This window comes from Ammospiza nelsoni, chromosome 9, assembly GCF_027579445.1.
Source record: "Ammospiza nelsoni isolate bAmmNel1 chromosome 9, bAmmNel1.pri, whole genome shotgun sequence".
In the NCBI taxonomy this organism is placed as follows: domain Eukaryota; kingdom Metazoa; phylum Chordata; class Aves; order Passeriformes; family Passerellidae; genus Ammospiza; species Ammospiza nelsoni.
The window spans coordinates 24,513,816-24,540,079 of NC_080641.1; the positions used below are offsets into that span (position 1 = coordinate 24,513,816).

The window sequence follows — 26,264 nt, forward strand, 5'->3', positions numbered from 1 at the left end:
TAAATTTATTGGCATAATCTTTATTTTAAAGAGATCTCTGCAATTCATTGAAAGACATTTTCTTCAGGTAATGATTTAGAAAAAAACTTTGTAGTAATTATTACTTTATATTCTTATGCAAATATAAAAATACTAAAAAGATATGACACCTTCCCAGGCCAGAGCCCACATTCTCATTCAATTTCATTTGCAATAATCTCAGATTTAAAAGTAAAAAATTAGTAGTCAAAATAAACATTTATGTACAATATCATTGGAAAACCTAACATCTAAGATTAGTTTAACGTATTTTTCAGGGTCTAGGCATGCACTGTCATCCAAACTACAATTCTTTGTGACTTTACAATAATATCTTTTGGGTTTTAACACCTTCAGTATCTCTCTTGTGTAGCCATGTTGAAAAAACACAGAGACAAGAGAGGAACTCCATGGGATCTCAAGAAATCATTTAGCATATGCAAAGATCAATTAAGCACTTAGTGATATACTGTAGTCTCCAGTGCAGTCTCCAGATATTATTCAAATGCATTAATATTAATCAAAATTAACATTTATTTCTTTCTGTGCAGTTCCTATTGCAATATTATGGCATCTGAATAAAGCAGCAGCTTCCTGGTTTAAGCATTTCTACTCATCTCAGTAACAACCCAGACAGAGCACATTATGACTCAAATGCAAGCAAGCCTTTCTCATCCAAATATCTTAGTTTTCATGTTTCAGAGGAAATTTTTTTCCCTGAATACTGGTTCTAAAGAAACAGAGTAGCTTCTTCTCAGCTTTGCCTACAGTAAAAACACTGTCCAGGCCAAACTGTAAGAAAACATAAGGCTCTAGGCTAATACATAGAAACAGCAGAAAACCAGGGAACTGCAGCATGAAGCTAGGTACTTTCTCAACAGCTTTATAAACCTCTCTAAAGAGATAAAATAATCCAAACTCCTAGTTGCATATGTCTAACGCTTTTCAGACTATTGGTATCAAAGTGTATGTACAATAAAAATTACCTCATTTTCATAAATTTCTGAACAAATATATCACCTTGACACTCTCCTCACAGTGACTTCTATACGTAAATTAAATGTTTTAAATTGCCAGATGAATTTGTCAGAAGTTCAGGTTTACCTTCATTTCTATTAGAAACCTTCCTTTGCAAAGGAAAATCTCAGGTCAGAATACTTGTGCAGAGCACTCTGAATTCACATCAACAAAATTAGTAACATTCTGATGTATTTGCAAATCATTTTGTATTTCCAAACAGGGGTTGATAAACTGCACAGTTCTCATTCCAGTCGTCCTTGCTTGGCATCACCTATTGCTCCCCACACATCAAATACAAACTCATCCGGAAATGCAAAGTCTCCAAGAGTTTCATCCAAGGCCACTGCAAACTCATCTGGGTTTTTCTTGTCTCTTCCAGCTTCCACAATTGTTGCAGCTAAAAAGCAACAAAACAAAAGAATGTAATTATCATGAAAGTGACAGCTAACACACAGAACCAAGATAGGGATGGATGGGATTTGAGATGTCTGTTTTCAACAGCTGGTGAGGTCAGCTTAGGGACATGCAAATTTTACCAGGTGAATTTAGGATTCAAGAGGAAATTATGCACTTAAAGTTTGCGCTTATGCCTCTATAAAATGAAAAAGTTATTTCTGAAAATCTCAGCCAGGTGTGTCAAATTGTGCAGAAGGAAGAGAAAGGCTTTGCTGCTGTGCACAAGAAACTGGAGTCACCAAGGAACATCTTGGCATCCAGGGGAATGAAAACAGAGGAGTGATAGAATGGAGTTAAACTGTGATATCTTGTATACCAATATTGTCTAGAATTTTCTCTTATTTACCAGAGAAGTATCAGAATTTATCAAGTGCCAGAGCACACTTTAGAAATGGCAAAACTGGAGCTGCAGCTTAGGATTCACTCCTTCCTTAGTTGCTGTGCTCATCCCTCGCCTTTTGCCACTACAGTTTCTCAGACTCTGGGAGATCACAGAAATCCATCCCAAACACTGGATGCTGCCAACCCATGGATATTAGAGCAAATGCAAACCTCTCTTGATCATGACACCTGCACCTCCATGAAGGGTGAAAAGAGTCAGCACAGAAATTTCTCCTGTTTAAGCTGGGCCCAGAGAACCACTGGCAGCAAGCTACAATGGTTTGAGGGCAGAATGCTCTGTAAGACACACTCAGCACAAACAGCACTGCTGAACACAGTTTATTTTCTGAGCTGTAGCTCTGCTGCACAGCCTCTCTTCACAGGAAAATGATGGTATAGTACAATAAATGAAACATCAAAGTCTGCTTCATTTTGTGATTATTTTATACCCTTGCCTTGAACTGCTAGATGTCCTCCATCTTTTGTTAAACACCAAATACCTGCCACTTTCTTCACAAGCTTATCAAATTCAAGTGTCAAAGTGAAGGATTTGGTAGCTTCTAGCCTTTTCTTAGAGAAATGTCCAAATGTAAAATGCATAATATAGTGCCTGAGAAAGGGAAGGAAGTTTTGAAGCCACAGAAAACATCTTTACTGGGACAGTCTGCTATCTACCACATACACTGTATTGAATCAACATGGCAAAATCTCTCTGAGAAAAATAAAAACAAACATTCCCTGTTCTGAAGTTTTACTAAATTTATTTTATTTTGTTGACCTAAAACTCAGCTCAACTTTATTGACAGTTCTGAACTTCTGGCAAACAGCACTTGCTGTTGTGCAAACATGTAACAAGATGTAAGCAAGCGTGAGCCATACTCCACATTGTAAATGTCAACAACAGTAACTCTGAGGAAACTTGATGTTTTGGTTTTAACTGTGTTCAGCTGTGAGGCTCCAATCCCAGTGTGTCAAACTACACAAAGCTGTGCAAGGAAAATTTATGTAATTCTTGACAAATAAACTGCTGTGTACCCCAAACAAGTGTACCCCAGCTTCCCAGGCAACACTAGTGGTTCTCAAGGACCCTCAAGGCCCTGCCAGAAGAAACCCTATTCCCATTGCATTGATTCCCTCTGTGTCCCCTGTGAAGTTCCTCTGACTCTGATTCAGTCAAGTCTGGATGGGAAATGGGCATTAAAGAAGGGACTCTTGTTCCTGGTAAGTAGAACACAAGGATTTGTTCTACAACACCACTCTCTATTTTCTGACAATGGGGCACAAGAAGGTACTTACAGGGAAGCAAGCCTGGAGATAATGAGGAGAAGGGTATAATTGAAACTTCACAGATTTCTGGATATGAAGCTGGATGTAAATTTACTTGTTATAGACACTGGGAGAAGGGTGGAGAGAAAAGAGCTGTGCAAGGTGGAGTAAGAACAAACACACCAAGAGATTGTTACATCAGATATTTAGAAATCAAAAGAGTAAGGATCTAGACAAGTGTTCAAGCAGGGTGGGAGCAGGAATGTAGCCAGTTTTAAGATAAATTGGCCAAGAGATATGGAAGAACCCTATGACACAGACAGCAGCAATAACACAAGACAACAAGGCATTATATCACAGTCCAGCTGCTCTGGCTGAAGCTTCAGAATTGCACATAACAAACTGTCATTAACAAAGTGGAACTTCAAATGCAACTTTCTTTAAAGATTTACATTCCCAAATAACTAAATAGAATCTAAAACTGGTTTATTACAGATTTACAAGACTTGAAAACAAAATCCACTAAAAACTTAGCGGATCAACTTTCAACCCAATCAAGCAAGAATCAGAACATCGCCGCGCTAAAGCAGCCTCAAAAAAAACCCCATTTTCACCTGTACTGAGTAAGTGTGACCAGCACTGCAGGGCACATTTAATGCAGCGTATTGACTGAGGCACAGCGGCATTCCCAGCCACTCCTGCAGCCGGAGCCAGGCTCGCTGGCAGTGCGGTGCTGACCTCCAGTGCCGCCCGCCCGCACTGCCGGAGCATCCCGGGCACAGCGGCACCGCCGGGCTCTGCCATGGACCGAGCCCCTGCACTGCCCTCCTGCGGGCCAGCTGCCGAGCCAGCCCGAGAGCTCAGCCCCCATTCCCTGCCTGATTCCCCAGCAGCTGCCACAGCTGCGGGACAGTGCTCCCAGGGCGGCAGAATGCGCCCGGTCGCACAGCGACATTGGCAGAATCGATGGCAGAACGCGCCCGGTCACACGGTGACATTGGCGGAGTTGATGGCAGAACGCACCCGGTCACACGGTGACATTGGCGGAATCGATGCGCAATTCCCAGGGCAAATCAAAGCCCGCTGACTGCCAAGGCATTCAGCAGATACTTGCCAGCTTGAAGGAAACGTTGCTGGTTCTCAGAGGGTGACAGCTTCGTGCCAGATTGTCTCCACTCCCCTCCCTTTTCCCCACTGCTTCTTGTAATCACTTATTGTGCAGCTCTTACAGGAATTTTATTCCAATAGAATATTTTTCCACAGTCAAGAGAGCCTCAATTGTTTTCAGATTTTCCTTTTTTCAGTTCACTTCAGGCAATGTTAGTGTCTGATTGATTTTTACATAAAATGTGAAAAGTTCAGCAATCTTAAAAGTGATGAAAGGAATTAGAAGTCTCATCAACTTTAACTGAGAAGTTAATGTCAAGCTTCCCAGAACATGAACAAAGTAATATGTTGGCTTTTCAAATACAGTTCCTTTAAATAATCTCAATGATCTTTCACAAAATCCTTATTTTCATTTTTAATGAACACATGGGGCACAAGCCATGGAATCTACCTTCTGCCTGCCATTCTTATTATCTACCTTACACAGTCGTTTTGCTACCTATATCCTGTACTGTAACTTCTGAAAAAGCTTTTATCAGAAGTCCTGACAGGAGCCTCAATGTTTATTTAGCTGTAATGCCATTAGAAGTTTTGTCTTCATCAAAAGGTAACAAATATTGTTCTGTCCTGTCACTCTAAATCAGAAAATGAAGCATGTTATTGCAGTTTACAGTATTTAACATTACTTGGTTTAAGTTTCATGTTGAACATTGTCAGATCTGGTACTCAATAACTATCAGAAATATTTCTGCTTGTTCCTTTTTCTTAAGTACTAATTCTTCTTGAAGTTTATTTTGTTTAACTGGACTTGCTGCCCTACCTTTTATCAAAAAAACTCCCATTATTCTCTCAGAGTAAATGAACAGCTGTAAACAATATACTCCTGGATGTATGCAATAAAATCCTGTGGGAAAGGAAGTCTGGTGACAGAAGGAGAAGAAAACAACAGATTCAGGGAGAATATCACTTCAGTTAAAGCATTTAGAGATAAAAACATCTACTGAATATTGATGGGCTGGATTTGCGGGCCAAGAGAAAAAGCTTGGGTAACAGAAAAGGTTTAAACCTGTTAAGATATTTTGACTAGATGGTAAGTTTGAAAACTGAATTCAAAAATGGAGAAGTTGAGTCCAATTTTTTTAAACAGACAAGACAGAATATGCAAGGATATTTCAGCCTGGTCTCAGTGATGGAAGATTATGAAACAGATTATCTTGTTTGCGATCACATAGCATGGACAGGACAAACAGGGGTCAGGCCCAGCCAGCATGGGTTTAGGAAAGGCAGGTCCTGCCTGACCAACCTGATCTCCTTTTATGACCAGATGAGCCACCCACAGGATGAGGAGAAGGCTGTGGATGTGCCCACCTGGACTTCAGCAATGCCTTGGATACTGCTCCCCACACCTTTCTCCCAGAGGAGCTGGCAGCCCATGACTGCACCAAGGGATGTCCAGGTTGGACATTTCTTCACTGAAAGGGTGATTAAGCACTGAATGGGCTGCACAGGGAAGTGGTGGAGTCACCACAGCTGGAAGTACCCAAGAAACGACTGGGTGTGACAGTCTATGTTTAGTTGGCATGGTGGTGTTTGGTCAAAGCCTGGACTCAGTGATATCAGAGCTCTTTTCCAACCCTAATGATGCTGTGATACATCATGCCTGATAATATTATAGAGAGCAACAGAAAGGAAATAATCAGCCAAAAGCAGAAAAACAGAACAAAGGGGAACAAAATACTGGTGGATGAAGCCAAAAGGTGCTAAAAAAAACTGTGGACAGGAAGCCCTTTTGCCATGATTTACCATCGGTAGCATTCTGGGGTTAGATCCAGGCTTCCTCCCACCCAGAATTTTTGGGATTAAATACAGTCCATAGCAATTCAAGTCTTACTGATTTAAAAAAATAAATGTCAATATTTTTAACTAGCACTGTTTCCTGAGTAGCTCCTATTAACCAACTGCTCAAATTCCTTTACCAGAAAGCACTCGTAGAATTTAAAATAACCTGAATTATCTCTCAGCTGTGTATTTAAGTTTCAAAGAATGCTGAAGTCAAACCTTGGCTCAATTTCTATTATGCCCATAAAATGGCTGAAGAATATATTTCCAGAGCCAACTGCCCCTTCTCTGGATTACATACAGTTTTCAGTACAAAGGGGTAAGGAAGTAAAAAGGTAAAAATGCATCCAAAAGCAGGTATGTAAATTTCAATAGCATTTAGATCTCTGAAAATAAAAACTAAAAACTGTGCCAGAAAAAAAGTGCATGCATTTTCTTTAACAATTTCCAAGTACTTTGGTCCAGCCTAGGGATTTGTGTGTAGATTTAGTCAGCCATTCTTGAAACTGTCAAGATACTTAACAAAGCAAAAATTAAGGGCTTTATCTGACCTTTAATCTTGTCTGCAATTTAACATTAGTTTTTCCTTCCTTTCTTTCTAACTTATGTCTTAAAACTGGGGCACTGCTTCAGAATTCAATCACACCATGGAAGTGTCATTTTAATGGAGATGAAAGAGTAACATTAACTGACATTCAAAGATTCTGACAAACAGAAGTGCATGGAAGTGAGCAATGATTGAGATCTTAATCACTTGTCAGCTGCACTTTGTGATGACTTGCATTTTCAACTAATCTGGCCTGAGTAATGAGAGAAATTTCGAGCTAAGTGGTGATTGGCATCCTCTGAATGAATCTTTTCCTCATATTTCACTTTCATGGGTGACTGATCACATCCAGTATGTAAAAAACTGACATGTGTTAATTGAACAGATTTGTGACAGGTGATTAGCTCTCCTTTCCTAAAGAATCCTTGAGCTGTTTAATTGTTTTAAAATGGTAAAGTTGGGGGATTTGAGTCATCAACACTGGCTGTTGTCTCTTAGATTTGAACTTCAAGATATGGCTTCAAAGGTGCAAACTAAAGCTACACGAACCCTACAGTCTTTGATTTCTGACGGCTTCTCTTGGTTTCACTACCTTTTGGGGAGGAAAAGAAGAGGTAAGGGACAAAACAACCACCCAGTAGGGAAGAAAAGAGCCTCTCTATGAACAAAGACCTCTTCCTTCTTTGAGTATTCTTCTAAGGCTTTTTTTTTAAGTTTCCAAACTACATACTGAAAGATGAAGGGCATTAGATCTTTTGAGGGGAAAAAAAAAATCAAGGAATTCATGGGAAAACTCTGCCAGGTGCTTGGCCATTAACTCAACTATATGTGTTGAAAGCTGAACTTCTCAGTCTAGTGTGCAAGAGCCATCCTGTTTACAGTACTGAGAGCCAAAAATACAGGGAACACCAGTTCCCACAGGACTGTTCCCATGGACACCAGAAGCAGAGCACCCACAGCTGCTGATTCCTGTAGGGCAAGGAGCCTGGGGGCCTTGGAGGTAACCTGCAAGGACAGGAGCTTCCAGAAGCCCAGGCTGAGCCAGGAATGCAACAGCTGCAGGACAAAAACAGCTCCCAGAGGGACAGCTGGCAGGGCACCCAGAGCTTTGAAGCCTGAGCCAGACTGAGGCACAGAGGCTGCAGGAATGAGATGGGACATGGAATCCTCCCTAACCTAAACATGGCTCAGCAGCACACAGGCCTCCCAGGAGTGCACTGCATGGCAGCAGCATCACATATTGGAGTGGCTGGGAACAGAAATGTTGAGAACTTCTAGATTCCCGGGAATTGGAAAGTTTAGATAGAACCTACAAAACAGAACTCGAGTTTTGGGCAGCTCTGCCCTCTCTTCTATGCCATGAAGCCCAATTCTGCCTTAGACTGAAGTACAAATACTGTTTTACCTACATTTTTTCCTGTGAGAAAACTAGTGGTATCTGCCAAACAGATGCTTGCTGGTAGGAGCACCCAACAAAGGCCTTTTGGCTATTGAGATAACCACCTTTTGTTCTCATTCCATGCTGCCCCTCCAGCCCTGGAGCTTCATGCCAGACCTATTTTCTCTTCTGCTTTGCCTTTTCCACTTCTCTCTCATGAAAGGTTTCTTTTCAAGATCTCTTTCTATTTAGCCAATTTTTTCCTTTTTCTTGGCTGGTTCTTTTAAGATATTACCATAAGAATAAATACCTTCCTCTTTGTCTCAGTACCAGCAGTTCCACAAGATCCTAGGAGGATTACACCAGCCACAGCAGGCTAAAACAGTCAGACTGCAGCTTCTTCCCACACAGATATAAACTCCTATTTAGTTGTTGTCAGAATAACAAAGAAAGGCAACAGCTGCAAGGACAAGTTTGGTGCATCTTTATGGAACTTATGACACTGGGGTTACATAATGTCTTTCATTATAAATCAATGATTCTTATAACTAGTAAATATTCTATAAGTTTTCTCATGTTCATCAGAACACAGGTTTTAGAGATTTTGATAAATTTGTGTAATTATTCTGTCAGTTGCCTTGCTAAATAGCTACTTGTTCACTGATGAAGACCTCAGGATCAAACCTTAGCAATCAACTTTGATGGGTCTATGCCAAAGGGCAAAAAAGCAAATAAACATACTTATCCTGAAGAATTCTTAACCATGGCACACACAAGATCCACTAGAAAATATATGCCAGAAAGAATACAGTGGTGACAGTTATAGCAAACAACTAAAAATTCATGCAACAGTGTATAGCTAATGTGCAGAAAGAATAGAGGATTGATTGAGTAATTACATCAAAAGGCTTGAAGTGGGAGGGAGATTCTTTTATCAGAAAAACACATTTGTAGAAATACAGGCAAGTTTTTGAGACTGCAGGCTGGACAAATTTTGCTTCGCTTACATCCAGAGACTAAAGTACTCAATAAACATCAGACTACAGAAAATGAGAAATTATTTACTCTTGTAGTAATGTATCTGCTAAAAACTCACCTAATTCAATATCTCTTATGCCCATGTATGTTTCAAGGAGCTCATCCACTTTTTTAATTGCTTTTTCTTCAACTTCAGTTGGCTTTGTTGGAATAAAGGGAGAGAAGAACAAAGGTATGATTATATCCATGCAGATTTCAAAATAAAGAGCAATGTGCCAGTGATTATCCTTACTCCCACCTTGGCCCCCTAGACTTACAGAATCTACAGATAAGACACACTATTCCACTCCCTTTCTCTCTTCTCACAAACATGAGCTTTCCTCCTAATACCAAGCCACACAACTCATGCATTCAAACTGAACAGGGGCCTTGTATCTCCTGACAATACAGATCTCCATCAAATCCTTATCAGCTTTAGAAGAGCCCAGAATAAATAATATTTATTCACTAAACTCTAATCCTAGTTTTGCACAAATTCATGTCAGTGTATCTAATCAGCCTCTCCTAACAACAACCCTTACACCAACCCTGTACACTTCAGTGTCAGAAACAGAACAAATTCTTCACAGCCATCCCATCTCTTTTTCCCCCCTTCCCTCTTTTCAGCACCCCTTGGTCTAATCTAAATTCATCCATGCAGTCCATGAACTCGAAATCTGGGTTTTGTGCTTCCAGGTTCCTCAGCCCCATCCTGTCCCTGCTAGTCATCAACTTTAGTTGTTCTCTTCAGTCCCACAAGCTTTGTAACATCCCATTTTTCCTTCCTACTTATCATCCTTGGGGAAGAATAAATCAGAAGCTGGGTGATTAAACTGCTGAGGGGCATTCCCCACCATACCATCTCCTCCACAGTAGCAGGGCCTTTGGCTCTCAGGCGAAGTGTTTCTCTCCCTTTGGAGATTTTAGCCTCTGACAGAGTTTTGCCTTTGGACCTTGGCTCCAGCTTTTCTAAAGATAAAACAAATCCAACAAAAATAAAATATCAACCAAAACTACATATACAGTACAACAGAATATGAGGTATCTGTTTTGGTTATTACAGTATCTTCACATTTAGCCTGATCGAGATCTAGACTATGTAAAAATCTAATTATAAATTAACTATTCTAAGTATAGCTTTGCTGACAATTTCTTGTCTTCAAATTGTAAATCTGCTCAACTGCACTGAGGCTAGAACAATTGACCAATATATCTAAGCAGGCCTGTGGCATTCATTTCATATATGTACCTTGTATAATTTGATTTCCCTATTGTGCAGAGAAGCATTTATACCTTTAAATTAGATAGCAGCTGAAGTCACTGGCCAACTGCTGATTTATTCGGGTCTTTACAGACAGAACACATTGCAGGTTCAGCACTACAACATTTCTATCTTTCACTGATGCAATGGTGCCAGCACTGCTGCTAAGCAGGTGATGATGAGCCACCCTGAGCTGAGTTACCAATCTGCTTATCAGCACTCACAGAGCTGCAGTGGCCATAAGCAGATCTGCAGGAGGTTTGCCACTGGTTTCACCAAATTTATTTCACAGCTGATAAATCTCTACAAGAGTATCTGGTTTACACAAAGTTTCCTTTACCTGAATTCAGCCTTTCTTGTCTCATTCTGGGCAAGGGCACTCCAGTTAGTGGATGGAGCACGGAATCATTTAAGATTTGGGTTTCTTATTTCAGGATGCAATTTTACATTCAAGAGTGGCAAGGCTTTAATTTACTTACTGACATGGGAATTACATAGTGAATCTGGAAAGTGCTAGAAGAGAGGAGACAATTCTGCAGAACTGCTTTTATTTGTCCTGTATTCTCTAACAGATTATTCCTCCTCTTAATAGCAGGCCTTTCTAATAAGCTCTTCTTTAACGTGTTATATTAATTTTGCTCAGATAGACTTCAGCTCATCATTATTGCATAAGTGGTCACAAATCTAGATTATTATGCTGAACAGTATGTTTGAAAAGTAAAGTTTATTAGCTTTCATGATATGACTAGGTATGTCAAAGTCTCATATATATCCTTAGGATCAACACTTTTTCTTTATCCTTCTATTGCTTCAAGGACAGTTTAAAACATCCTTAAGATTGTCATCATTTCTGCTAGACTTGTTTCAAAAAGTCATTCTTGATAAAAACCTCCTATATTTTTCAAATTCTGTCACCATTATCACCTTAGAACTCATGATTTGAGATAACCTTCATTTGCAGTACTTTAGACCAAAACACTCTGGTATCACTAAACTATTTTTCATGTTCACATAATTAAAATGCAGAGTTTGTGTTATGCTGCCTTTACTTCGTTTCTATTAATTTTTCACAATTCACAGACACTTGTGACTGGTACAAATCTTTTATTCTGTGCTACAAGCCTTGCCTAGGGGAGCTGAGACAGCCTGTGTGTACATGGTAGAAGGATGTCCAACCAGTAAATTATGCTTATTTCACATTTCACTGAGAGGAAGAAAAATCGAAATAATTTCACACAGAGGTTTGTCTCTTTATTTCTGTACCCTCACCAAATGCTCTTGAAATTAACAGGAATTCAGCACCTATTTGTTGAGCAGGATCTGGACCTTGTCTGTCATCTCCTCTGGGGCTATTCTTAGTGCTTAAGCTGCAGCTTAAGCATTATCTTTGTGCCTGAAGCCTAACTGTACCTAAGGCTAAAGGCAGGACTTTTAACCTACTGAGCACTGCAACTTGCGAGTGAATTTCTGTAGGGTAAAAAATAATGTGCATATTCAAAAAATCTCTCCACAAAGCTCTTTAAATCAATGGCAGAAAAAGGGTATTGCCATGAAATTACTGCATTTTCTCCTCTACATCAACAGGCAGACTAAAAGGTATCTTAGTCACCTGACTAAAGTAAAAACTATTAAATTATGACTGAAGTCATCAATCAAATGCTGATTTACCCCGCTCTTTACAAACAGACTGTGTAACACTTCTAGCATTGAACACAAATTACAGGCCCATATTAAAAAGAGGTATTGCTGCATTACTAATTGTGATGGACAACACATGCAATTCTTTAGCATAATGTATAACATACACATTTACTTAACAGCAGTACCAACTTACATGTAAACACATTAGAGATCAACTCATAACTCCCTTTCTTCACAGAAGCACCAAAAGCAAAAAAAAAAAAAAATCTTTGCATTTCTCTCATTTTCAATTTCTGCTACTATTCTGACACCAAGTGTCAAGACTGGTGTATGACAGTAGCTGTAAACTACTAACACATAAAAAAATTTGTAAAACAAACATTAAAAATTTTTGCTGCTGTAGTGAACACAGTGATATTGAATTGACTGTCACTGCAGGTGTGCAGAAGGCCTCATACAGATTTGTGATTTAGCATTATTTTGAAGTTTTTATTACAGGAAAATGCTATATGGTTTGGGGAGAGAATCCAAACAATTGAGATAATAAAATTTGTAACTCGGTCTCTATTCTGACTGCCTGAGCAAAACTTCCCTTTTTTGTTTGTTTGTTTTCTACATTGATAAGAGTTTATATATACAAGAATTAACAGTAGGTATGCATTCCTCCTATTTAAGCAGCACTTCTCATTGCATGCAAGCAGCAAGCAAAGACAGAACTTTGCAATTCTGCTTTCTTCCAGTTCTGAGTTACCTGCTGCATGACTGGAGATCCACAAAAGGCTGGGGAGGGGGAGAGGGAGAACAGGCAGGCAGCAAAGGAGGTGCTCTGGGGAACCCCAGACAGTGCTTGCTGCAGACTCCTTCTGCATCAGAGAGCACAGACCCCAGTAAAGGGTACAGAAATAGAAAAGTCTGACACACAGAACAACAGGGATTGTGTACCAATAGAGGAAAAAAGGAGTTTTGAGGATCCAGACATTAAGGAAGTGATCCATGCTTTAAAACCGTACCTATGAAACAATCCCTGTTCTAATTTTGCAACATCATGTAGTGGCAGAAGAGACTGAGTAAGGCTCAGGTGAGGTAACCCACACCAGGATGACTGCTGGACAAAACAAGATGGAAGACAATCCATTCATAAATCTTCCACTTCAAAGAAAAAAAACTAAATGTACTTTCTTGTAGTAGTTATGCTACCACATGTGGACACCTGGCTGCTCTCTGAAAACAAAACCACAAAGTAATGCAAGGATGGGATTTTATTATCAAGGTGTTTTCCTGAACAAGGTGGACAGTCAGGGCACTCACCAAATGCCTTCAAAGGCTCTACCAACTCCAGCTTAAACTTCTGACCTTTCTCCAGATCTTTTAGCATTTTGGCAACTTCATAATGCCGACACTCTGACACATTTTTCCCATTTATGGTCTCTATGTGATCACCCACGCAGACAGTTTTGGTTTGGTCCATAATGCTGCCTTCTTTGATTCGCTATTTAAAAAAAAAAAAAAAAAACCACCACCAGAATTAGAAACATTTTTTTAAAAGGTGACACCACCAAGTTTCAAGAATGTTAGTTAGCAATATCAGTATTACTGAGCTTATTATTCCAGCAGTGTGTTTTGTCTATGAGATTATCATAAAACATATTTTGAAAAGCATTATTTTTCAAAGTGTTTTAATAAGCATTGAATATACAATCAGACAGGGAAAAAAAGAATGCAACCACACTTTAGAAATAAGGAATTCTGAATAACCTAATATTTTTGTGCTTTAAAACTGTTTACAGACATCTCAGCAATGTGAATGGTTATTCAAGTTTTTGGGGGTTTTCTATTTAATAGCTTGACAAGCATAGGAACCAAATTTTTCTCTTCTCAAGTTTAGTCCAGGGACTTAGTAAAAAAATTACATACTGTAAAGGGCTGATCTTAATAAGACCCATCCTAAGGGCTGAAACTACTGTTCTCCTCATTAAGCTATACTGTAAGCTGTATATTAAAGGATATCCTCTGAAATAATAAAGAATAAGAAAATCTTTTAGCTGCTATCTCATGGAAAACACAAATAGTCTAAAAGTCATAACAGAACAACTTTAATGAAGTGTAATTTAAAAAGTATGGGGAAAAACCTTTAAAATATCTCTATGATTTATGACAGTTTAAATTTCAGTGAATCTGTCTATTGTTGTTACATACTGCCATATTGGTTCATCATATGCATACATCACTTAAGCCATTATTATATAGCTATGGGATAGACAAGCCATGACATAGTAAAATACCTTTTATTTTGCAGGTACAAATTTCACTCTAACGTGTTCCTGAAGAACAATCTTTCCAACCGAGCCTGGCGTGGCTCAGCTAACCGTGTGTGAGATAACAGTGAGACAAGGCAGATAAGCAGCTGCCACCTCCCACTGCAGCAGCCAGCCCGGCCGTGCAAGGCTCAGGAGCTGCTCCTGTCCCTGCGTGGGGCTGAGCCCACACATGAGCCTCCATCTGAGAGTCAGTGGGAGTGTGAGTGCTCACTGCCACACACTGCACTGCCAGCATCTGAAGCTTCAGGCTCAGTTTAACTCTTTCTAGCCCCAAACAGAAGCCTGGTGGTGACTGTGGATGTGGTACTGTACACACCAAAAACCAAATGTGCCAAATGCGGTCCTGTTACCAAGACTCAAAACCTGTCCCACACAGCTTCAATCAATGTTTAGTCTACATGTCAAATATTCATTTAGCTTTTCTTCTTAGCACTTGGATCCACACACTAAAACTGTTGAAATAATATTCACTGGCTGTTATTTGTGTCACTTTTTATCACCACTCCAAGTTAACTGGCTGAGACAGTCGAGCTACACTGTTACAGTAATTAAGATGCAATTGCCTGTATTTCAAGTGCTCTACAGTCCATTGAGAAGCTATGAGGATCTATATTTCCTATGCAATGCCTACTCCATTTGATAATGTCTCCTTGTACACCACTCAGTCATACTTCAAGTTCTACTGCTGTTCTTTGAATGCTAATTTGACTCCATAATACCTTTTCCCACCTGCCTGTGTACCCCAAAAACAAATTTGTGAAAGCAGAACAACACCAGGTTTTGTTCTTAGTAGGGCAAAACAAGATTAAATTTCATAGGAACAAGCCCTGCAGTTCAGTGTCAGGTTTAAAATTGGTTGGGTTACCACATCAAACCTAGAAACTTCTGTGTTATTCAAAATGCAGTAAAATAACTACAACCCGTAGCAACCTTCAACAACCTGCCAATCAGTAAATTCAGTCTTAATTTTTAATTAAGAACGGGACACAGCCACAATTTTTTAAGGAAAATATATGTATATAAGCAAAAAAAAAAAATCAATAACACTTTAGAGACAGTCTCTGCTTAGTCATTTACCTAGAAAATATAGTAATAAAAAAGATGCAGACTTTACTTTTGTATATATGTGTCTATATATAAATCAGCATTTTCTATGCTGATTTAAAAGATCCATTAGCTAAATCTGCAACAACAACAAAGTATGATCCTAGAAACTCCTTTAAACTTCACCTTCATTCCCATGAAGACCGCATCATTTTCATTACAATGCTTATTATTAGACCAGTACAAGGAAAAATAATATATATTTGCTCAGAGGACTTTTACACAATTAACTGGAAGTTACAGCCTGTCTGGCTAATGTTGTGAGGGTTTTCCAGTGTGCTCCAATTGTGCAGTAGCCTATGTGAGGGCTGTTACCAAGCAAGCACAAAGGCAGTGTCACTGCACAGGGCTGCACTCGTGAACGCTGCTCACTGAAGCATTGCTTCAATGCCTTCTTTTAAAATGCCACATAAGCAGCAGCATGGCTGAATGTTATGGGCTGTATAGATGCCACCACTAGAAATTCACAGTTCTTTATAAACATAAAAGTTAGACTATGATTTTGCCAAAATGCTTAGTGAAACCTTTATTGCATCTTGACTTTCTCAAACATGACCTCAATCACATTTTTCCACAACAAAGACAAGCAAACCGATTCCTAAACCCTGTCTTGTTTTATAGCCATGGTAGCTAAGGAATGAACAGAAAATACAATTTCTCCATACAAAAACTCTGTTTACAGTGAGAACAACGATTGGGGCAGCAGTAATCAAAGATAATTGCTAATGCCTCACTAATAATGGGTAACTGGAATATATAAGAGCAAAGAATCTCAAAAAGGCAGAAAATGTGATTAAGGTTCCTAATACCTAGTCTAGCAAGAAGGGCAGCATCATTTCATAAGCCACTACTTGTCTCAAAACATACTGCCTCTAGGTCATACAGAAGAGGAGAAGGAAAGCCATTATGATTAATATACTGAGTATGTTACTGCCCATACTTGCTACTCAAGCTCATTGTGGTAAATTGTGGTAATCCACATCCTTGTAAATTCACCCTATCCAAGGCAACAACACAGGAAAGCTAAAAAACCACTGTACTTGCCCCTACTCTTGTACAGCACAAAGGCTTCTGCCCTAGGAACAGCCAAAGACTGAAAGAACATGATCTCATTATCACGAGTGACAGAAGTTCTATAAGCATCTAATAAATGACATCAGAAAATCAGTTTAAAACAGGAGGGGGCAGATGCAAGCAGTATCTAACACCTACCATCTCAGGGTAGCTCAGGAGACACAATGGTCTCATTGTAAAGCTGATACACATTACAGAAGCAATGAACAAATGAACTGATTTTGAATGACATCCAGTACAGATTAGCTGAACTAATTTTGAATTATGTACCTAAAGAAAAGCAACTTTATTCTTTACTTACCATATATATGATAATAAAAGATCTTATAGTTCTAAAGGATCATGAAACCAATAATTAACCAATTATAGTAACAGAAGCTTCTATAGAACAAAGTATTTCATTGGTAATTAAGTTTACCTTTATAAAGGCACAGCCAGTTCCATTGTCTGTAATGGTAAGTCCCAGCATATCATCAGTTTTAAGAACTTCCACTTCTTTTCTCTGTCCTTTCACATGGGCAAATATGAAATCTTCAAGGCCAATTTGTGCACCTAAGAGTTTGTCCATATCAACTTTGTGAGTGTTCAAAGTGCAAAACATGATCTGTGCAGAGGGAAAGCAAACACATTAACAGTGCATTAGGCTTGGTGAGTTTGACAGGAAGCCAAAATGAGAGCACAGTTCAGGCCCTGTGACAGGTCCATAGCTTAAGTGATCCCCCTTCTTCTCCAGCTGTGCCAGGAGAAGGAACAGTCTCCATGCACACAGAAAGCATCAGTAGCTCAAAGTGCAGGTGAGAGCTGGCAGGGAACACAGGAAAGAGCCCTCCCTGAGCCTCTCAAGGCCTCTCTGAGCACACCAGCCCTGAGAGAGGCATCTTGAGCTGCTACAGCTTGCACCAGGTCAGAGTAAGCAAACTGAAGAGCCATCACCATCTTTTGCCTCATCATTCACCCACCTCAAATTCCACCTGATCCAAAGATCACTAGGGACTAGTTTAAAACTTATTAGTTGAAAGGAGTTTAATGGGAAGGAAAAAAAAGAGAGCTTATCAAAACAAAAGAGTCATAAGAGAGCATGAAATGGTTTGTATTGCCCATGTGTTCCCTCATGAGCTCAGAGCACATTGTCTCCAGTGGGCTTCATTAGTTCCTGCTCTTCCCCAGCATGAGCTGGGGTCATCCCTGTTCCAGTATAAGCAAGGCTTAATAAAAAAGTCAAATTGCTTCCTTATAAACCAGCTTTTCTGAGGGATTTCCAGTCCTTTTTCTGCCGACGCTGATGCCAGCTCCTCAGCAGGGAGGTTTCTTGTCCTGGCCATAGGCAGGGTGAGAGCAATCCATCTGTGCTGCCTGGGACCAGAGATGCTCCTGCCCACCAGGAGCTGCATGAAGGAATGTGCCAAGCCCAGCTCAGCCATCACAGCTGCAGTAACGACAGTGCCCAAGCCTTTCCAAGCTGCAGCAGGAGAGGAGTGAGGGCCAAGGGAAGCCCAGCTCCTCCTGGGCAGCACGGAGAGCACAGGGCAGCAGCCAAACCAGAGACTCTGTGCTCCATGAGAAACTTGGGGAGTCCCTAAAATCTACTTGACTGAGGCAAAGACATGGGGTTTCCACACCACAACACATTCCCTTTTCTTTCCTCCTGGCATCACTGGATGAAAGCAGAAAAACTGAAATGAAAGTAACCAACCTGTTTACATTGATTCCAGGTCAAAAGAAGAGTGGATACTCTTACTAATGTATTTCACAAAGAGCATTTAAGCTTCTGGAGCTTTCTAGGACTTAGACTCTGTAACTATGGGGATTTTAATCTTAAAAGACTGAAAGTTAGTAGAGAGATTGTGTTTCTTGATAGAGGTCTTGTTTAGTTGCTGTTTTTGAAAACAAAACAAATAAAAACCCTCCAGCAAACAGCCTCACTTCAATGGCTACTTGCTTATCTCATCTAATCCATCAAACATCCACTGCAATCTAACACCTTACTTAACAATGAAAGTCGGAACAGCACACCCTTAACAGACATTAGTTTTATTTGCTTGGGTAATGCAAAGGTTTTTAGTTAAACAATACTCCAGATATAACAACACCTAGAGAAATTAATCTGGTTTTAAGTAGAAATTTGAATATAATAATAATGATAATAATAATCTCTAATTACAAGCTCTTTTTTAAAATAAAAAAATTAAAAACAGATTATATCAAGTTCACATACACATTTTCAGCTCTCTCAAGCTACATAACTGCCAGTTTAAAAGGGTAACTCAGTTCTCTGTTCATTGTTCCTGTGATGAATAACAAGCACTGTCTTTACATTTTAGACATTAGCATCCTTCATCTGACCTTGTCAAACAGACAATCTAGTAAATACTGTCACACCTTTGAATAGATAAAATTGGCAACAGAGCAGAAATGTGATATTTAGAAACTTGATCCAGAGTTTCTCTTTATAGATCTTCATCTGGATGGCATTCCTACTACAGCCTATAAGTCTGCAGAATTTTTTGTGAGTCAGTTCTGTGTTAGCCACAAGGCTGAGAGAGCATCAGCTAGTCAAAAATAAAACTTAAATCATTCTTCATCCTCTTTAGTGAACAACTGCTTTTTCTCAGAAGAGATATATGCAAAGAGTAATGTACTAAAGATGTATCTACCCAGAAGGATATACCAGTACACCATCAACCAGTTATAGCATAGCTTTATTTGTACACAGCTGAGACCTATTCATTCAGAAATGGTATTTTTCATAGATTTTACATAGGTTAAATATTGGGACCTAATGCCAGATTATATACCTGAATACTTAAACAACAGGTTTCCACTCCCTCAGACTTTTGCATATTTTTAATAGTAATTTTCATATTCAAAAATGAAACAAGAAAAAAAATCAATGTGCAGTTCTCATGGTTAAGTCTTTTCTGTCCTTACCCAAACCTTCATAGGCATTTGGTCCCTAACTCAGTATACCAGTGCTGTGAATATTTCATGCCAACTTTAGCAAGATATTATAAATCAGAACTGTTACATCAGTCACAAAGTATCTAGGATACCTCCTTCACCAAGAGTTATCATCTTCTGCAGCACTCAGAAGAAGGAAATTCCATGTTGCTGGACACTAGGGGCTTATGCACAACTTTATAAAATAGATTTGTCCAATAAGATTACTAACAGATCATTCCCTGTACCCATATTTTCAATTGGAAGAGACCACATTAGCCAACAAAACCAGGGCTATATAAAGAAATATAAACATGTGTTATGTAAAGAAATGGTATTAGCTAAGAAAAAGAGGGTTACATGATGTGTTATATAAACTATATATGCAGTACCATATTGCATGTTCTATACATTAACTGTACTCTCATCTTCCATACTGAGCTGACACCTTGAGAAGAACTCAAAAATGAGTTGGTTGATAGATTACATACTCAGAAGCTATTGAAAATGTATTAAAAATCTCAGATAACTTTACAGAGAACCATAATCACTTTCTGTTTAAGAGGCAGGGAACTGGGAATTTTAATTCTGAGCAAGATATAACACCCACTGACAGACTTCCCTATATATGTAGATGTCATATCAAGAAATCACCAACACAATTTTCTAGGTATTACTCACTTTATCTTCCCCAAGGAAAATGTGAGCTATGACCAGCTTCAGCAACAGGAAGAGAGTAACCAGCTCCTCCAAGTTCTAGTGAGCTTTTGGTACTGTCAGATATTCAGCCTGGTCAATACATTCAAAGGCTTATAAAACAAGCATTCAGTGTTTTGCTGTTTGTTTTGGGATTTGGTTGGGGTTTTTTTCCTTTCGGTTTTTGGTCTTTTTATACACAAGTATTACAATGTAATACAGTGAACACAAGTAATTACAGTGTAAATTTTTCCATCCAATTATTTCCACATTAATATTTCAAATACTTTCAATGAAAGTATTGGAAAAGACACAGCAAACATCACATGCAATATGGGTGAGACATTTAAGCACTGCTTAGGGAAACAGCAAGCAAACAATTCTTGCCATAGGGATGGGAGGAGGTGTTTTGTAGGGAGTGTTAAGTTTGCTCATTTAAAGTATTCCATCTGTAGGCGTGATTATGAGCAATTTCTTTCAACAGATAAGCTTAACAATAAAACTTTCAACATTTTGGTGATGAGGGTTTCACAAGCTAACCCTTTTCTCTAAAACACACTTCAGATTTTTTATTATTAAAAGGGCAGTTTTGTTCAGAAAGACAAGTTTCAGCAGTGGCTTGTTTGTCAGCAGCCTTTCATAAAACTTTAAACTGAACAGGTTTAAATCAAATACTTTTATGAAAGTTTAATGTGGCACAGCCTCACTGTATACTTGACTGTTTTAGCATGAGGAGGCAAGGCCTGTGCAACTACAGCCCACACAAAGCTCAGCAGCTGAACTCCTGCTACTGGAAGAGAAAGAGGGAGCTGCATTACTGCTGCCAGAAAGGTCTGAATTACCCTTGCAATACAAAATTCCTCCCACTGTGAAAGAAACCCCAACCTCCAAGGGCTCTGGACAGGCACAGCCATCGAGCATTAAGTTTAGTTCACCAGCCCCACCACATTTCACCTTTCAAAGCAAACAAAATAATCAAAAGGCAAATTGCAAGTAGGCAAACCAGAAGTCCTCACAGTTTCTATGGGTTACCATTCCCTTCTCGTCTGATCAAGAAATAGCCCAGCTACAGCTGGACTTTAATATCCACGTTCTCAGTGCCTGATTAGCTATTCTGAATACTTTAAAGCCCTACCATGTGCTCTCGCAGGAGCACACCACCACCAAATGCCTTAACAGACCCACATTGTCCTTCAGTCAGTGCTCATTTATTTATCATACAGGCTGCACTCAGCACTTTCACCCTCATGGGGAACATTCCCTGCTACATTCCCAACAGTCAGAGTGGAGTAGTAATCCTAAAAGGCCAAAGCTACACATAAATACTTTTTCCAACTATTTTTCCTACTTCAACCTCCATAGAAAAAATAAGGGAAGATATTTCTATTATTTATGCAAACAGAAACATACACGTAATGGTGTGTGGGTTGTGTTTTTAGTTAAGAGTTGCATCTATCTAACTTTTTTTTAGCTCTGTGCTTTCTTTTTGAAAGCTTGTTGAAGTAATCAAGTTAAATGTGATGTACCTCAAACAACACATAATAATGATGCTGGAAATTATAAAACTTACTTTTTTTTTTTTAACGTAACTTTAGCAAGGGGTTTGTTCTCCTTTGCCCAGGGAGAAGGGAATTGAAGTTTCTCTTTACAAGACTCTTCACCGGGGTTTAAAATTTAAAATTTTAACATTCACAGATGGGGAGTAGCCAGAAGGTACACAGGAGATAAGAGAACATTATCGACCATTACCCCCCATCATCACCTCCTGGTGAGGCCTGAGATACCTGGTCTGGGAAAAGACTGATAAGAGAACTGAAGAATGAGGACCAACTTAGCAAAGGGATCAATCGAATCAATTGAAGGCAAGAGGAGATCGAATAGTAAGCATTGCCTAATTTAAGACCAGTAAACAAGAATTTCTTTGGGTTTGTCTGTATCTTTTTTCCTGCAGTTTTGGTGTCAATGACACAGGCAATGTATTGCCAGAAGCGATATTCACTCCTCCTCCCTGGGGAAAGAATAATCACCTTGGACAGAGAAAGTGCTGGATGTTGTAAAAGTCAGAGAGGTGGGCAGAAAGGGAGACCTCTGCCTACCCCTCAGCTCAAAAGGGGTAAGAGATCTATAAAATACCTACAAGAAAGGATGAGTGCAGGAAAAGCCTCAGGAAGCAGCTGTTATGTCTCACTCCTTCATAGACACCCAGCAAACATACGTCCCCTTTGAAGCTATACCCATCCTGTCCCCATCCTCCCCTACTCATGATCCAGGTCTGCACAGAAGTTTCTGTCAGCGTCTGTCCAACAAATACTGTGTTTTATATAAACTTCTGTCACTGTTGGCAGTAAATCCCAGAACCTGGAATGGATTCTCCAGCAGAAACTGAACTCAGCTGGTCCCGGGAGGTGTGATCCAAAGAGGAAAAGAAGCGCTGTAAGCATGTGAAGTCAAAAGGAGAAGTGACAGATTACAAGTACAGCTCATTCAGAATGGTATTAAAACACTTAGGCAGGAATTCATCCAAGAATCCATTCTGCTGCCTGCCCTGCGGTAACCTCACATCCCATATTAAATGTATTCACTTCTGCAAAAGGCATCTGAATGCTGTCTGCACAGAGCTGAGCTCTTCCCCTCCACTCCCCCCCAGCATTTTCCAGCCCAGGCACTGCGGGGCGGAGATCCCTGCGATAGGAGCTGTTTCCAAAGGCTGTCACGTGTGGGTACCACACTGCCCGCAGCCTTCAGCAGAGCGGGGTCACTGAAACTTTCCTAGACAGGTAACGCCTACAAATGGCATTTGAGTACCTGAGCGTCCTGCAGTTCGCTGAGATGTAGCTCCTGGCATTATTCTTTACACCAGACTATCTGTCCAAAAGCAGTTTTAATGAACAGATAATACAATTTTAAATAAATTCTAATAAATTCACATTTCTTGGCTGTTCACGGATCTATCCTGTTTCTGTGCATGACTCTCTGATCTGAATTCTTCACTCTGCCACCTTTACATCAGGAAATATTTTTCTTCACTATTTTCACATCATACAACTTTCTTAAAGCCAACTAAATTTCTGGAGTAGAAGATTTTATGTTCAGTGCCCCCAGCAATAATTCTCCATCCATTTTTAGCAATAAGCCACATTAAAGAAAAAATTTAAAGGAATGGAGCACTAGGGAGAAAAAGGAAATAAGAAAATTCTCCAGTCTGGCACATGGCTGGCAATATATGCCATGATATGTGGTGCTTCCTCTAAGACCTCTGAGAGTGTCAGATTATACATCTAGCAGGAGAAACAGGAGCACACCATTCATACAAAATTAAATTTCTCTGTGAAAGCTGTTCTTTCTCAAGTCAGTGGAGCCAAAAGTTCAACAGTGAAAGGAAGAAAACTAAAATAGAAGACAATCTGGTGATTATGATAACTTGAGAATACAAGGTATAACTGAGATGGAACAGAACAAAAGGCAAACAGCAGCACAGGATGAAAAGAAAACAAAGGAGCAGAAGGTCAGAAAGCAGCTGGGGAGGTCTGGGACACTGATGCATTGCCTCTTAATTACTTAATGCAACACTGACTGATTAAACTGTATTCACTGCTACTGCCACTTCCCCTTTACAATTTACCATTTGAAATGCTACGTCAGGCCACAGCAAACTCAGAACAAAGCTTGTAGTATTAGTAGTCTTTACAACTTTTTCAAAAGTCATCTACAAAGAAGAAAACAAGTAAAGCTGTACAGTCACACGTAGGCATAATGAAATGTTAGCCCTCTGTTTCAACTTGCCACTCGGAGGTTAAGGTTCAAAGAACCACATAGGAAGAACTTGATATGGCCACTACCTTTTAACTAAGAGAAAACAATGCATTTACAAACACAAATGAATCATTATCCAAACAAATGTTTAGAACATGGCTTAGAAAAAAAAAAAAAAGATCAAAAAGGCAGCAGAGCTTAAAAAGGAATCCTGTTACAGACTTAAATTTAACTCCATTGGAACAGTGAACACTTTAAAAATAATTACCTGACAAAGCAGAAAACTTTCCAAACATCACTTTCGGCCGAAATTTTAAAAGGCAGTACGATTCAGGGCATTATACCACATGCCTTACCCTTCCAATGCATTCGTTCTGGGTATTTAGCCCCATAAATCCGCTGTCCCTTTTTTAACTAGAATGAAGTAGGGCCTAAGAGCTGTCTCCAACAGCAGCTGCCAACAGGTTAACCGAGACCCTGGAGTTTGGGTCAAGAGGACCATTGTTTCTACCATGCAAGAGTTAAATGCAGCCACATTTATGCCTTTTCCCGCAGGGTAACGCTCATTTGGAATAGCCAAAGGGGGTTTTTCCTCCCCAGCAGTGTAAAGCAGTGCCGTCCCCACAGGCACCCGCAGAGGCCGGGCCGGGCGCCGGGGCAGGGCGCGGGGCCGGGCGCTGGTGCAGGGGGCCGGGGTAGGGCGCCGGGGCCGGGCGCTGGTGCAGGGGGCCGGGGCAGGGCGCCGGGGCAGGGCGCCGGTGCAGGGGGCCGGGGCAGGGCGCCGGGGCCGGGCGCTGGTGCAGGGGGCCGGGGCAGGGCGCCGGGGCCGGGCGCTGGTGCAGGGGGCCGGGGCAGGGCGCCGGGGCAGGGCGCTGAACAGCCCCGGCGCCCGCTGGCGCCCCCGGAGGCCCGGCGGTGGCGGCCGCGGCGGTGCCGGCCCTACCTGGGCGGGGTGGATGCCGAAGGCCGCCGCGATGCGGGCGTACAGCTCGCGGGCGCTGCCGAAGCCCTCCACGCGGCCCGTGGGGCTGCCGTGCGCCAGCTGCGTGTGGAACTGCAGCCGCGCCGCGCTGGCCGACGGCGCCGGGGCCGCCGCGGGCGCCGGGGCCGCCGCCTCGCTCTCCACCAGCTTGAAGGTCTCCTTGGACTTGTCCTTCTTCTTGTGCCTCAGCCCCAGCGGCATCTTCCGCGCCGGCCCCGGGCTCCTGCGGCCGCCGCCGCCCGCGCTGGACTCTGCCCCCGGCGCGGCGCCGCCCCGACCCCGCGGCCATCGCGGCCGCCAGGTGCGGCCCGGCCCCGCCCCGGCCCCGCCCCGGCCAGCCCGGCCCGGCCCGGCCCGGCTCGGCCCGGCCGCCCAAGGCACGGAGCGCTGCGGGCCGGGAGAGCCCGAACCGCCCCTGCCCCCTCTGGGCAGCCCGGGGCCAGCGGCGCTGCCCTCAGACCGCTCCTGCCGCCACCACACAGGGGTCCTGTACCCACCTTCCACTCGCTCGTTCATTTCTGCTAAGAGCAAAGTACTGAGTACCGACTAGTATAGATTTATATCCAGCACATAAAATAAAACCAGAAGTATACAAGGACTTCAGGCTACTCCTTCTCATTTATCACAGACTATAAATCTCTAAGGGTTCATGAAGCAACAGTAACATAACTTAAGAGACTTCCTATTGTACTGGGCAACAGCTCTGAAATACTGAGATTTACTAGAGAAAATACACTTTTCAAGTATTTCTAACACTTAACAAATTCAAAATATTTCCTCTACTGTGAAATAGAGCTCCATATTGTAGTCGGAAGTTCACATTAGAGGAGATATCTGTGCTCCCAAGTAACCACGCTCACCTCAGTGGAACTGCTCCATTTTCAGTAGTGCACTGAATCCACCCAGGATGTGATGAGTGCAAAATTCATGAGCAACATTCAGCACTTCTAAAGGAAACTGCTCGAAAGGCACAGGGAGAAGCAGCAGTGCCTTGCCACATCTTCTGACTTGCACAATAAAAAAAGACTAACAGGATTCTGGCACATGGAGTCAGAGCAGGCAGGCAGAGACAATGAATTACTGTGAGGCAGCCCTGAGTCAAAAGTTCTTAGCAGATCTAATCAGAGCATCTCTGATTACATGAAATTACGTACAGATTTCAAACTGCTTATGCTGAGAGGTAAAAAACGTTTGAAGCCAATTTGACTTCAGCTTTTCCAAGATAGCATGTAGTAGATTTAAATGAATACTCAAAAATTTATCCAGTTCTGGCTTTTATCCAGTTCTAGTTGAAGACAATCAAATTCAACATTGTTACTAATTTTGTAGGAATTTCCATCAATAAAAAATCTAACAAAACTGCACAATAAACTTGTCTCCACACTTTAGTAGTTGATTGTCCAGTTCAGCTGGAAACCGCAGAACTTAAACTGAAGGTTTCTCTGAAATTGCAGAACTGTGTGTACTTT

The 26,264-nt window shown here is 40.9% G+C and overlaps 1 protein-coding gene across 1 annotated transcript; it reads right to left on the reverse strand.

Annotated features, from left to right (window-relative positions):
• Window positions 1–25,036, reverse strand: GIPC2 (GIPC PDZ domain containing family member 2). Its single transcript, XM_059478659.1, has 6 exons — window positions 24,757–25,036; window positions 16,846–17,031; window positions 13,240–13,420; window positions 9,889–9,998; window positions 9,109–9,190; window positions 1–1,435 (listed from the first exon to the last, which is right to left on the reverse strand). Exons 1-6 carry the CDS (start codon window positions 24,994–24,996, stop codon window positions 1,281–1,283), a joined length of 954 nt encoding a protein of 317 aa, XP_059334642.1. The 5' UTR covers window positions 24,997–25,036; the 3' UTR covers window positions 1–1,280.
• Between the last annotated feature and the right edge of the window lie 1,228 nt (window positions 25,037–26,264).

Bases quoted from the DNA above. Each gene is read 5' to 3' on its own strand.
- GIPC2 (XM_059478659.1), bottom strand. From the start codon at position 24,996: ATGCCGCTGGGGCTGAGGCACAAGAAGAAGGACAAGTCCAAGGAGACC. The intron at 13,421-16,845 runs GTAAACTTAATT...TTTTTTAAATAG, and splicing joins CTGGCTGTGCCTTTATAAAG to CGAATCAAAGAAGGCAGCAT. The intron at 9,191-9,888 runs GTATGGTGGGGA...ATTCCAACAAAG, and splicing joins CTGCTACTGTGGAGGAGATG to CCAACTGAAGTTGAAGAAAA.